Raw genomic sequence first — 15,335 nt, 5'->3', positions numbered from 1 at the left:
AGGATTCCTTGAATTTGATCAAGTAAATGATGGGAAAAATTATTATTGCGAAGAACATGCGACAGTTCATAAATATAAAAACTATTGGTCTAATGAGAAATCAAAGGTAATGTTTCTATTTGCTTTAGATTATTTTCATTTAGTGGGCATATATTTGTGACATGATGAAATCCAATTATTGGTAATTTGTATATTTATTCCTTTGAAGTGTATTCGTTGCCAATGTCAGTATCAGTGTGGACTGGTTGTGATAAAGACAAAAGTATTGGGTCCATTCGCAATTAATATGCGCGACTGTACAAAGTTGAAGAGCATTAAGGATCCAAAATTCCAAAAAGTTGTGTCAAATATGACTAAGGTTTTTTATAAATGTGTCAAATAAAGGCAACAGTAGTATATAAACTCATAATAGATACCAAGACTAAATTTTATATATACGGCAGACGCGCGTTTCGTCTACAAAAGACTCATCAGTGAAGCTCGAATCCAAAAAAGTAAAAAAAAAAAGCCAAATAAAGTACGAAGTTGAAGAGCATTGAGATCCCAAATTCCTAAAAGATTTGCCAAATACAGCTAAGGTAAGCTATGCCTGAAGTGGAAAAGCCTTAGTATTTAGAAAAATTCAAATTTTTGTAAACAGTAAATTTATAAATGTAACAATATCAATGATAATTCATGTCAGCACAGAAAGTGCTGACTAATGGGCTTGTGATACCCTCGGGGAAATAAATCTCTACCGGCAGTGGTTGTAAATAAACTCTTCATAGATACCAGGACTAACTTTTATATATACCACTGTTCGAAAGTCATAGAACTATTGAGGGAAAACAGATCCGTGTTACAAACTAAAACAGAGGTAAACACATCAACTGTAAGAGGAAAACCACAAAACTTTTGTTTTACAGGAAATGTGAGCAAAACCCGACCAACTTCAAACATTTGCGTAATTCACACTATAACTTATAATTTAAAGCTCACCTAACCGTATTCCGATCAGAGACAGAGTTTTCATTAATAAACTTGAAAAAGTCTTGTGAGGTTCTTATGTGTCTTCTTTTTCTGTTTGTTCAGAAGGATTTGTTCAACCTGTTCATTCACTATTGAGGGTTATAATTCATATTCAGACACAACACATAAAAAGTTACCAAAAAGGTATCGCATGAGAAAAGCTAAAAAACATACACACTTTTTACATTTTTTGTGGGACCTTCATATAAAATTAATGCATTGTAAATGTATGAAAAGCTTTTCATAGATCAAAATACAATTTGCGAAAAAAATACAGATTACCCTAGGGTCTTCATCGATTCATATTTCTGTTCTGGGTTGAAAAACAACATGACACGAAAAATATCACGAAAAGCGAAAGTAAAAGTTGAGTTATATCTATTTAAATGTTTGAAATTATAAATAAACTTTCCTAAAATTAATGTGATCGTCTACAGAATTAACGCTGTATAGCGAAAATATTAATACGATTTTTAAGCAAAGTATCCATCCTATTTCACTTGTTTATGATCGTATCATACTATGCTATATGAAAAATAAAGAAATGTTACTGACCGGTATGTTGCTATTATATTCTGAGTTGTTTTATGCATGTTCAAGGTAATGAAATACATGTAATAATGCATCTTCAATCAATTGAAAAGAACGCCATGTTTATTTGGTTGCGTTGAATATCATAGCATTTTGAATAGCCCCTAAATATCTATCTTTCTCGAACAACATACTAGGTAGCTTGCTCATTTAAAAAAAATGCTCCACTGTAAAATTATTGTTGAATGGAAATACTTCTAGCAAATCTTTAAGAACATTGTGTCATGCTTTGTACAGATCTCGCATGCTTGCATTGATATATGTATATCTTTTTTGTAGTTTTTTAATTATTCAAATAAATTTGACGTAATTTTGAATATTCTGACGTCAACATGAATTTTCTGGCTAGCATTAATTCTGTGTTCTATCATTTTTCACTGTCCCGGTGTATTTACTGTCTTGACTATATTTGGAGGTCTACCTACCTGTTAATAGATGGCAATTATATAGCATAAGTTTGTACCATTACATATTTCATTGATATTTTAGGCTTCCCGTAGAATAAGTAGTGATCAACAGAATTACGTCAGAATGTCAATGATAGTTCTAGAGGTATTATCAGGCGTTTTATACGATCGCTTATACATAGATACAAAGACTGGAGAAATACTTGATCGTGATAAGTTGGACATAACAGAAATGTGTAGGAAATATTGTGCTTTAAAAATAAACTTTCCAAGTAAAGGCTTTAGGAAAATAGAAAGGGTTGACGAGATTTCTACCATTGAAGATACTATTGGTGACGACATTCAACGGATACGTGTGATCAGAAATGAAATGCAGCATTCTTCTGTCTTTGGATTAGATGACACACGATACCAAACACTAATCACTATAGTTCATGATATGCTAACTAGATTTGACCAGCGTAACAATCCAGCAGGTGAATCCTACGTAAAACGATTAGACGAAATCAGGACAATGGAATTAGAGACAAGGAGTTTTGAAGAGATAAAAGAACGAATGAAAGCAGGTAACTTAAGTGATATCTTTTTCATGTTTGAAGTACAGGAATAAATCCTAAATATTGAAAGACAGATAACACCACGCCCAAATAGAAATCGATGGAAAAGAGTACAACAGTAAAAAATCACTACACTAAACAGTAAAACCAATGCTTTGAAGCCAACAAAAAAACGTTCCCCTTCGTTCTCGACTATTGACGATTACGATCAGAAAACGTGAATTCAAAAGTTTATTCTGTTTTCATTTCCTTGTTAATAAAGGTAGATAAACTACAACTTTCAATTAACAAGTCTCGTCAGATGATATCATACTTTTCTAAAACTATTAGAAAAATACTTGCTTTTTATACAGAAAAGAAAAATAGGAATGCAAGTATACAAAACCAAATATATCAACCCCAAATTTAGAACACCTAACCCTTTGTTTGCACGATGTGCTTGTTATTTTTGTCACGTTTTGTATAATATATTGGGCAATGAAGAAAGTGTCCATTAAAATACCTCCTAATCAAAACAAATGTTCTTAAACAGCTATTAGATATATTTAGACTGAATTGTCAAAGTGAAAACAAATCAATATTTACCACTTGTGTTTTATACCTTGTTGATCTATTGAACAACTTGAAATGAACAAATCATCTGGATAAAGCGACAACAACTAAGTTAGTCTTCATGTTTAAGTTAAGGTAAACGAATAAAGATATGTTGCTCTAATTAGGTACATTATATTATCTCAGTATCGGATGCAAACACGTTTTGCAAATGATTTTTTGACAGAATTTCTTTTAAATTTTTCAGGATTCCTAGAAAAGATGTATGCAGTTTTCGATAGTGTGGTATCTGATGCTTTGAACGATATTTGTTAACTCATTTTTGTATTCACCATTTGCGGTCAATGGGATAAATATTGAATATGTGAAAAATTCGCATATTAGAAAAATGTAATGAACTACTCAAACTATAATTTACTAATTAAATTGACAAAAAAGTCAATGGTAAACAATAAATATAAACAAGAAGATGTGATTTGAACACGTTCCATTAGAGTCCCAATGTAATAAAAGTTAACTATAGATCAAAGTACGAAGCCTCGGCGCACACCAATCAGCAAACTTTAAATTATAGTTAAAACCATTCATACAGGACGACTGAGGACTTATAACAGAGAAACACATATGAACCAAACCAACAAACCACATCCATCGAACAATACGTTACTGACTTAGGACAAATGCAGAATGTGTTTGATATATTATAACTAGTATTTCAAGTTAAAACATAGTTGTTAATCATAAAGTTAAATCATCAATATGTTTTATTATTAAAAGAAAGCTTTCTGTCGAAAGTTGTGAAATCAAGGATCTATGACATAAAATTGCTATTGAAGGCATTTTGATTTTTTTTTTTGTATAATTACATTCTTAATTTCAAGCTAGAGATGTCCATCAGAAACCAAAGATTACGTCAATGCTTCATGAAGGTCTTTATAACAACGTCTAAATTCAACTATGTGAAGATAGTCGAGGATAAATACGTTACACAATGTGTTATTGACCAGACACTATATACACGGGGTCGTTTATGGCATTAACCGATACTGATTTTATCGCTTAAGGTCAAAAGCACACTGTATCTGATTATATTCTCAGTTAATGCAGTTTGTGTATTGATTCTGTATACCTATTATTGTTTATTCTGTATACCTATTATTATTGATTCTGTATACCTATTATTATTGATTCTGTTTACCTGTTATTATTGATTCTGTATACCTATTACTATTGATTCTGTATACCTATTATTGTTTATTCTGTATACCTATTATTGTTGATTCTGTATACCTATTATTGTTTATTCTGCTTACCTATTATTGTTGATTCTGTATACCTATTATTATTGATTCTGTATACCTATCATTATTACTTTTACCTTTAACTGTTTAGCTTTTTCTGTTTTGTAATTGTTTCATCATTAGTATTATTGATATGAGTATACCACATCAATCATGTTACAGTTATAGTATCATCAATTGTGTCATCAGACAACATCTTTTCTCGTTCAGTTTGACTGTTATTGAAGGAAATGTTTAATGTTAAGTGAAGCAGTTTCTGAAAAGTCAATAAATACACCACGTGCACTTGAGTGTATTGATAACAAATTTGATTTCCTACACTTTTACAGATGAATAAGAAAATAAGAGTACAAAAGTTTCAATAAAAATAACAAAGTCCAATTTATAGCCAGTCATTAGAAAATAGAGTAAATGTTATTTGTATAGATATATACATAGTATACATGATTACAATTTTATTTAGATAGACCTGTAAACTATATATATACATACACACTATATATTTGTAAATATATCATATATCAGCTCATAATTCAAGTATAGAAACAAGCAGATGTCATAGTGTTGATAAAATAATAGACTATGTACTAAGTGTAACACTAACGCTATTGAAGATGAATACCATTTTATATTTGAATGTCAAATATATAATGAAATCCCAGAAAAGTAAATTAAAAAGCATTATTAAAGAAATCCATCTAAAAAACAGAATTAGAGGTGAACAATTGTTCAGGGAAATATCCTTTTGGGTAAATAAAGGCAACAGTAGTATACCGCTGTTCAAAACTCATAAATCCATGGACAAAAAACAAAATCGGGGTAACAAACTAAAACCGAGGGAAACGCATTAAATATAAGAGGAGAACAACGACATAACACAGAAACGGACCAAGCATCAGACAAAACACCACGAGAATAACAAATATAACATGAAAACCAAATACATGAATTTGGGATAGACAAGTACCGTGCCACGTCTTATCTTAATTTCTCAAAAATAAGAGAAAACACAAACGACTCAACGTTAAAATGCAACACACACAGAAACGAACAATAATATAACAATGGCCAGCTTCCTGACTTGGTACAGGACACTTTTAAAGGGGAATAAAAGTGGTGGGTTGAACCTGGTTTTGTGGCATGCCAAACCTCGCACTTTAATGGCAAAGTTAAATATAACATTGAAATGACAACATAATATTACAGGACTACAATACAAATTAATAGAACATATTAGACAAAGAAAAACATGATTAATAGATAACAAAAAGCATCAGGTTTAAAATCCACACAAGACTTACAAGTGACGCCCAGATATAAAAGATCGAAAGTGAAAAAAGTACAAAGTTGTACAACACTGAAGATCAAAAGTTGAAAAGGTTTCGCCAAATACGGCATTGTTTTTATGCCCGGGATAAGAACATTCTTATTATATAGAACAATTCATGCTATTGCAAACAGTAAATTTTATCAAATGAATATGAAAGAGATATACATAAAGAAACTGAAGTATTAACTAATTACAGAAAACTAAACCCGAATACATAACGCCCAGATATAAAAGATCGAAAGTGAAAAAGGTACAAAGTTGTACAGCACTGAAGATAAAAAGTTGAAAAGGTTTTGCCAAATACGGCATTGTTTTTATGCCCGGGATAAGAACATCCTTATTATATAGAACAATTCATGCTATTGCAAACAGTAAATGTTAACAAATGAATATGAAAGAGATATACATAATGAAACTGAAGTATTAACTAATTACAGAAAACTAAACCCGAATACTGTAAGACTGTTGTTCATGTTTACTATACAATATGGGTTTTGCCCATTTTGAAGGCCATACAGTGACCTCTAGATGCTTACATTTACTCAATTTGTTTTTTGGTTCATAGTTGACTCATTGACTATCATACCACATCTTCTTATCTTTAATTTGTCTTGCACTTCAATAATGCAATATAGGTATAACTGGTTAATTATAAAGCCAGTTATTTTGTTACGTCAAATTGATTAACACGTTTTATTAATTTGTTTCACTGATGCAATGATTATTTTTGAAATGTTAGCTGTTTCAACTAACGAGATATTTGATTCTTATTTGTCCTGACATATTTTTCTAGGTGGTCATGAATATCGATTTCTCCATGTTCAATATATAAGTCTTGGGATACATTTAATTTCACGGTTTTCAAATTTGCATTGCTCTTGCAAGTTTTCTTCAAATATACTTACAATAATATATTGTTATTGCGTCTATGACAGATTAAAATGTTTGTCAATTTTAGAGGATTCGCTATTGGTAAGTGATTTTAATTGGAATCGCTTTTTGAAAATTGATGAATTTGGCATGCAGCTGAATAAGTATTGGCAGGTCTCATTTCCATCAGTTTAAAAAAAAAACCACTTATGGTATGGTAATTATATTTGGTATGCAGTTGTAATTACATTTACAAATCTAATTTGAATGGTTGCATGTGGATTCGTTTCCCCCTCCTCCGCTCACTTTAATGGACTAGTGTGTAGGTAATTTGTCAGTTAAAGAGAAACCAATCGTGGTATAACGTCAATAATGTTGTTTTGCAGTTGTATAAAAAAAAATTGTCACTTCTCATGTCCTTGGAGATTTGTTTGTCACTCTTGAGTACATTGACTTTGAACGTTTTGCAAAATTAAAACATTAAAGTGTTGAGTTTAATTTAATTTTGCATTATTGTACGAAGATCCGACACAGGTGAGGCATATTAAATTATCTCTGTGTAAACAGTTCATATGTTTAATAGTTAACTTGTGTATCTATTATACAAAAAAGTTTTATGTAATTTGTGGTTACAAAAGCACGACTTAATTATAAACTTAATATGAATTACAGTCATTTGAGTCTTAAATGCATTTTACCCATAATTTTGTTTTAAGTCGTAAGTCTTAGTTTTAAACGTAGGTGTGTTTCCAGTATTAAATTTCTTTTAAACTTGGTTTAAATCAAACTGATCAATTTATTACGTTTGCAAGATAAATACATGAGATCTCTTTTTTTTTTTTTTTTTTACCTTGAGTGCTTGTGTGTCTCATAAGTCTTTATAAGCTTGGTTCTGATTTTTTTATGTGATTTTACTTGTAAATATTTAGTTTTGTGTAAGATCAACATGTGACACTTTAATAAAATAAATTTTTCTGATCTTTATCTATCTTTTCATTTGAGTCTTAAATGTCACAATGCACACTGACATGGCTAACGTAAGTGAAAAGTAAAATCACAAAAATACTGAACTTAGAGGAAAATAAATTCGGAAAGTCCGTAATCACATGGCAAAATCAAATAACAAAACGCATCAAAAACGGATGGACAAGAACTGTCATATTTCTGACTTGATACAGGCATTTTCAAATGTAGAAATTGGTGGATTAAACCTGGTTCCATAGCGCTAACCCTCTCACTTTGATGACAGTTTCATCAAATTCCGTTATATTTACAATGATGCGTTAACTGAACAGACACAATAAATAAAATAGTCAAAATATGGGTACAGCAGTCATCATCGTGTAACAGTTTTAAAAGGAACAATTTAACAGAACACAAAAACATCTATCTACAAACACATTCATTGATTTGAGAGTCTGACGTCAGAAAATTTTATACGTCACATATATTTGTCGTTCAATGTACATTCCATCAATTTTAAAATTTCACATAGGCAATGTTAGCATACAGGGTTAAAAAATCAAAAGTATGTAAGAATAAATTTCAGAAATAGACCGAGATTTAAAATAGTCCCAAAGTTATATAGAATTTATAAGAATCCACAAATAGTTAATTCCACTACGCTATTAAATAATTTGGCGTTTGTGGTTCAACGTATTTTGTGTTGTTTATTCTATAGTTTTCTATGTTGTGTCATGTGTACTATTGTTTTTCTGTTTGTCTTTTTCATTTTTAGCCATGGCGTTGTCAGTTTGTTTTAGATTTATGAGTTTGACTGTCCCTTTTGGTATCTTTCGTCCCTCTTTTAACGAAATAAGCCTGATGAAATCCCAAAGTAATATATTTATAGCGTATGCTAACATTTTTATGTTGAAAGGTATTGTGGATTAGTGATAAACACATACCTTTAGATGGCTTGGAAGTATTCCTCCATCTTAGATTTTGAACAATAGCAGATATTAATTGGTCTAGATCATTAATGTAATTTCCAAATTTTGAGAGGAGTATGCAATTCATCTGTAAGACTTTAAATGTTGTGAAACATATTCTGTGTTTTGTCATATTTACGACTGTTTTTTTTTTTCTTTAAAAACACAATATTGTTGTTAGAGTCATTTGTTTTCAACTTTGCCAAATAAGGAAAGATAACTCAAAAATAGGGGAGATAACTAAGATAAAGTAATTTTTATACCAGAAAATGTTGTGAATTTACTTAATTTACTATGTAGGAAGAAAACAAGTCAGATGACCACCTTTTTTTCTTATCTGAATGCATGTTATGAGAGTTATTTGTTAAATCTTCTCACATCACTCAAAGTGCTCCAAGAAAACCTCTTTCTAAATAATAAACATCTGTTTTATCAGCGATCATAGACGGCCTGCAGAGTTATTGTGAAACTGCCAATTCTAGAGGTGGCGTGAATCAGATGTGGATACTAAACAATCCAAAGATCTTTTATACTACATACAATCTAAAAAAATTTCCTCTTGCAATAGTATTAAAATATTTGACTTTTCTACACTTTACACAAGTATTCCCCAATCCAAACCAAAAGATATTTGAAAGAGTTGGTATTGCTTTGATTAATAAAAAAGAATGGCCAACGTAGATACAAGTATCTTGTCTAAGGGAGGGATACAATCTACTTTGTAAAGGATCACTTTGATTCAAACAAAAAATGCTCATTATCAAGATATTTATATTTTTGAAAAAATCATGATAAAAACTTAATATTGACAGATTATTAAAAAATTATAAGGTTTTGAATCAAAACACCCCTGCCACCTTTACTAGGATCAAAATAAGCTTTATCGATCATACAAAATAGCAATGGGCATACAAAAAATATCTTTTGTCGTTTATATATTTAAAGATATCACGTGTCAAATTTTCAATTTGTAGATTTTTTGAAAGAGTTTTTTTAAGTTTGGACATGAACTGAAATTAATCACAGCACACAGTAGGTTTGACAGGAGATTGACGTATTTCGTGAACTTCTGAATGCCTAGAAGAGTATTTTACGGTTGAATCTTTATTATCGTCACACTGAAAAAAATACCTAGTAATCTCTACTAGGTAAACAAGTAAACTTACTGTCCACGAGATTACTAGGCCAGAAGTACATTTACAAGCCTACTTAGTAACTATACTAGGCCATCAGAGTAAATTTACTGGGCTACTTAGTAATTACACTAGGAGTCACTAGTAATTTTGCTAGACTGCTTGGTGACTTTACTAGTCTGAATAAGTAATTTTACTACCTTTTAGTAACATAACTAGGTCCTCCTAGTGGCAAATACATGGTAAGACTAGTGATTCTACTAGTTTCAAGTAACTTTGCAAACATTACCTAGTAGGAATACCTCCTTCAGCTAGTAACTTTACTAGCTACATGTATAAGTACTGGTACCAGGTCATCCTCATGTGGTACTTTTTCGTACCTAGCAATGATATTGGATTAAGGATTCTTTTTTTATTTTGGTTTGTATGCATAGTTTCATAGCAGTGCAATTTCTTATAGCTATTTCCCTAATGTTCTGGAACAAAGTTCAAAAAGTTAAATCCAGAATTTTTTAATAAGGGTGACTGCCATAAAAGGGGGCTCACTCAAGTCATAGTTCAATTTTTCACTGTATAATCAATTACATTTTGCCCATGAAAGGGGCTTTAGAGCCCCTAAATCCATCACTAAAATCAACAGTAAGCTTTTAAGTAGCTATGTGTTTGTGATCTTTCAATTCAGGAAACAAAATGACAATAGTTGTGAAAAATATAGAACCAACAATGACCGAAAGACAACCAGCAAAAACATCAGCAATAGGTCACAATATCCTCAATATGATTTGACTTAAAATGAATGCAGATAAAAAAAATAGTTTCATCTGTAGTGACAATTGACTTTCAATGTCAATAAAGACAAAACTATTTCCTTTCACTCCTTGTTCTTGTTGTTTTCTCTTTCACACATTCTCCTCAAATTTGGCCATACTAGGCCTGAAAGCTTTACAGTTACCGAACCAAATTTGTCAGTGTGTGAGGTTCAGCATAATAATTTTTAAGATATATCCTTCATATTTTATTTACATAATATGAATACCATCAGAAATGTACAATACATTTAAGTAGACAATACAAAGTAGTTAATTTCAATTATAAAAAAGGTGTACAACAAAAACAAACAAATAGGTTAAATGTCATCAATTTACTTCAAAGTAACCATTTAAATTCATATTTCAAAACCATTCATAATCAATCAATATTAATCAATATTAACAATATTTCATTTATGTATTTAGAATATTCAGTTTACAATTCTAAAGTTATTTCGATGAAAAAAAATTTAAAATGTCAGTTTGATAAATGATAACCTACATTACCTATCTAGTTATTGCACGGCCCCTGTTTAAATCAATCAGCTCTCCCTGCAAAACCAAAATGAATAAACTAAACTAAAATATTTAATGTCTTCCTACTTCAAGTTTACATTTCAAATCACTTAGGAGTAAAAATAAAATTGTCAGGAAGTTAGAATACAGACTGTACCTAACAGTTTATAACTTTATAAAGCATGATTACATCTTATTTTATTTTTATTTAAAGCACTGTAAATTTTAGTTTGAGCAAACAGATGCAACTCAATGTCACCCTTCTAGAGCACCAGGATCTAAATACATGTCACCCACCTCATATTGCACTAGGATCTAAATCATTTTCACGGTTTGCTCCTACAGTGATATTTTATATTATGAAACTTTGTTTTATCTTATTTTGACCTTAATAAACTTGAACAGGCCTAGGTCAAATCATGAAGTGATTTTATAGTCTTAATCTATTAATTCTAATATTGACTTGTGTCAGTTTTTAGATGAATGAATAAATTGACACAAAAGTTTGTTAACATTTTCATGGAACTGTCATATATACAGATAACACTTTCTCAAAATTGTTTATACAATATGTCATAGATCACAACAAAAACAAATAATCATACTTGTATTGAAATATCTATAGATGTTAATATACATGTTCATTATATAAAACTTTTCATGCTATATGTATCTGCATTGTTACATCGAAGGTACCAATTCTAGCTTTAACTTGACGGGAGAGCGGACTCCATTTGACGGCCTTGGTGATCTGTATTGAAGCTCTCAACTGACTTGTCGCACACTACGTCTTCTTTCAATGAATCACAGTTTTGACGAAGAATTTGTTTTCAAATTGCTTTTTTTCACAGTTGTTTTATTCAATCATGTCAATAGCCTTAACCAAATTTATAAATTATCACTTTCAAAGTCTGCAAAGCTTGTCGGCTTGATGTTCCTTTTGGTAAAGATTACTTTTTACCAATAATTTGTCAAGTTTGATAGCTGGGACCATACTCTCAACCACTTTGTCCAGAAATACTAGTCTTTGGCTTTCTTGTGAATTTCAGGTTTTCATGTTCCAGTAAGAGTAGCATGTTGGTGATTGAACCTTCTTCTCTAAATTTATCATCTCCTGTGATTTTTTTCTGAACCTGAAATTATACAGAAATCTTTAATAACACTACATGTACATTTGTACATGTTGTTAATAATGATTAATATAGATTAACTAGAACTCTACTGTCAATATATTCAATACATTGTATTTAAAAAAACTATATTTCACTTTGTTTCTTATGTCTGATAGCTGAGTTATCATGTCAGACATATATATACACACTGAACATTTATGTGCTTTTTTTTTTAGCTTTTTAATGCATACATGTAGTATTTCAAGTACATCAATGAGTGTCATATGTATGCTTTAATATAACAATCTACAATTATACTGCTATACAGAGTTAAAATACTGGCAAAAACATAATTATCCCAGAGCAATGTTTAATAAAATTAACAGTACCAATTTTCTTGCACCAGATGCGCATTTCTACAATACATGTCTCTTCAGTGATGCTCGTGGCCAAAATATTTGAAATCCAAAGCTTATATAAAAGATGAAGAGCTATAATCCAAAAGGTCAAAAAAGTATAGCCAAATCCGTGAAAGGAATCAGAGCTTTGCATGAGGGAGATACATTTAAAATATACTTTAAGTTATAAATATTTTCATATTTAATTAAAAAAAAAGAGTTAAGGCATCGCTACTTCTAATCCAGTGTTGGTAAATTATCCCAAAAAACATTCCTGAATTAGGAAAAATTGTACTAGCCTTCATATATATTTTAACACAGCTAAGAGACGGCTGGCTTTTTGAAAAGCTATTACTTGTGTGAAATTTGAATGTATTTGTGCACTCAAGATGCAAGTGTACACCTACAGTGGCGGATCCAGAAAATTGCATAAGTGGGGGCCCACTGACTGACCTAAGAGGGGCCCGCTCCAGTCACGCTTCAATGATTCCCTATATAAGCAACCAAATTTGTTTCCCAAAAAGGGGGGGTCCGGTCCCCCTGCCCCCCCTAAATCCGCCTCTGACCTACATGGTGCATGTATATCATCAAGTACATTCTGTGGTGCTTTCAAATGTTTCTCAGTTTAAATTTGATATGAAAATATTGAAGATATACCATGTATTGACTGTGTTACTTTTGGCAGGTACATATTTTTACAATACATGGGCGCAGCCATATTAATTTCATAACGAGGCGCACTTTAATTATATAATCATAAAAACGTTTCTGATTTACGTTACGGTTTTCTGTGGTGAAATAGAAGGATTATTAATTATTTTTCGTATCTAAAAAGAAGAAAAGGTGTTAAAATTAGAATAACCAACGCTGCATCTTGTGGAACTTAACCATGCATCTCGTTCCAAAATATGGGTCATCAAATTGTCGCCCCGGCTACGAGGGCCGTGTCAGACTAATAATGGTAAATTTATTGCACATTTAATACACTTTTTAATAAAATTGAAGCATATAACACTGACGATTGAAAAATTCATTGATAAAAATACATTCAAATCAAACAAATTAACTTAAATAGATAAAAGAGGGACGAAAGATACCAAAGGGACAGTCAAACTCATAAATCTAAAACAAACTGACAATGCCATGGCTAAAAATAAAAAAGACAAACAGAAAAACAATAGTACACATGACACAACATAGAACACTAAAGAATAAACAACACGAACCCCACCAAAAACTAGGGGTGATCTCAGGTGCTCCGGAAGGGTAAGCAGATCCTGCTCCACAATGGGCCCCCGTCGTGTTGCTTATGTGATTACAAATCCGGTAAATAGTCTAATTCGGTAGGTCAAATTCATGAAAGGGAAGGGGATTGTAGTTACGACGTAAGGAACATATCCGATATCATTTGTGAAACGGTTATTCCATAACGGTCAACCAACTCGTGATAGCGTCCGTAAAATTTACGAAGGGATGATTTCAACTTCATTATTTGAAACTCTTGGTTTAATAGTTTTAGTTTGTGAGCAGTAACCCTCTATCAAGAAAATCATGATAGGAAATGCAAGCACGTGAATATCGTATCAATTGGGAGATATATACCCCGTATGCAGGTGCTGCTTGAAGGTTGCTACTTAGAAATGGAAAGTTCACAATTGGAAAGGTGAAATCATCTCTTTTGTCGTAAGACCCTCATTGTCAATTTCTAGATGTAAGTCAAGATATGAAGCCGACTTAACTGTATCTGTAGTATCCTTTATCTCCAATTCGATGGGATAGATGCGTTCCACATAGTCACAAAATTTTGAATTGTTTAGTGAAAGAACGTCATTTATATAGCGGAAAGTAGAGTTAAAGGATATTGCTAACTTCTTATCTTTCTTCCTAAGAAGTTCATGCATGAAGTCAGCCTCATAATAATAAAGAAACAAGTCGGCAAGTAGAGGGGCACAGTTTGTTCCCATTGGGATGCCGACAGTCTGTTGAAAAACACGTCCTCCGAACGTTACAAATATGTTGTCAATCAAGAAATCAAGCATCTTAATAATATCGGTTTCAGAGAATTTTTTGTTTGAATCAGAGTGATTCTTTACAAAGTTCGATTTATCCCTCCCTATGACAAGATACTTTTATCTACGTTGGCCATTCTTTTTTATGAAGCAAAGTAATACCAACTCTTTCAATTTGTCTTTTAGTTCGGAATGTGGAATACTTGTGTAAAGAGTAGAAAAGTCAAATGTTTTAATACTGTTACAAGATGAAAGAGAGTTAGATTGTATGTACTCTAAAAGATCTTTGGAATTTTTAAGTATCCACATCTGATTCACACCACCTCTAGAATAGGCAGTTTCACAATAACTTTGAAGCTCGTCTTTGATTGCTGATAAAATAGATGTTTATAATTTAGAAAGAGGTTTCGTGGAGCACTTGGAAGACCCAGCAATATACCGTTGTTTGTAGGGACACTTAAAGTTTGTTCCACGTGTCACAAGGTTAACTTGACCATCTTCTGTAGTAAATTTAACGTGAAAGGCGAGATGATGTGATTCTTTTTTTTTTTCTGTGTAAAATAAGTTAAGACGGTAAAATAAAACACAAACTAGTTACAATACTTACAGCTTTTCAATGAATCAGACCAAAAAACACTCAGGTTCTTTATTCTTTTGATTGCGGCCATCACTTCATGTACAACAGAAGCCACGCGAATATGATATCGTCCGGCGGGAAATCCTGTTTTCAGTTGAACAGCTGGTTCCTGGTAATACGATGCATCCAGGATAGTAAACATACTAGTCTAATTAATTCTTTGATAATCAACTA

At 31.5% G+C, this 15,335-nt stretch overlaps 1 protein-coding gene across 1 annotated transcript in view; it reads left to right on the top strand.

The window, feature by feature from the left end:
* The window catches only part of LOC143052014 (uncharacterized), a 32,965-nt gene extending 27,266 nt beyond the window's left edge, over window positions 1–5,699 (top strand). Inside the window, exons 8-9 of the mRNA XM_076224988.1 lie at window positions 2,089–2,572; window positions 3,363–5,699. Coding sequence (XP_076081103.1) covers window positions 2,089–2,572; window positions 3,363–3,430 — 552 coding nt within the window. The 3' untranslated portion in view covers window positions 3,431–5,699. The remainder of the gene's footprint in view (window positions 1–2,088; window positions 2,573–3,362) is intronic.
* Window positions 5,700–15,335: the final 9,636 nt, after the last annotated feature.

This window comes from Mytilus galloprovincialis, chromosome 11 (genome assembly GCF_965363235.1).
Source record: "Mytilus galloprovincialis chromosome 11, xbMytGall1.hap1.1, whole genome shotgun sequence".
NCBI lineage: Eukaryota > Metazoa > Mollusca > Bivalvia > Mytilida > Mytilidae > Mytilus > Mytilus galloprovincialis.
The sequence above is the reverse complement of the archived record's forward strand: the minus strand, read 5'-3'. Positions and strand labels throughout refer to the sequence as shown.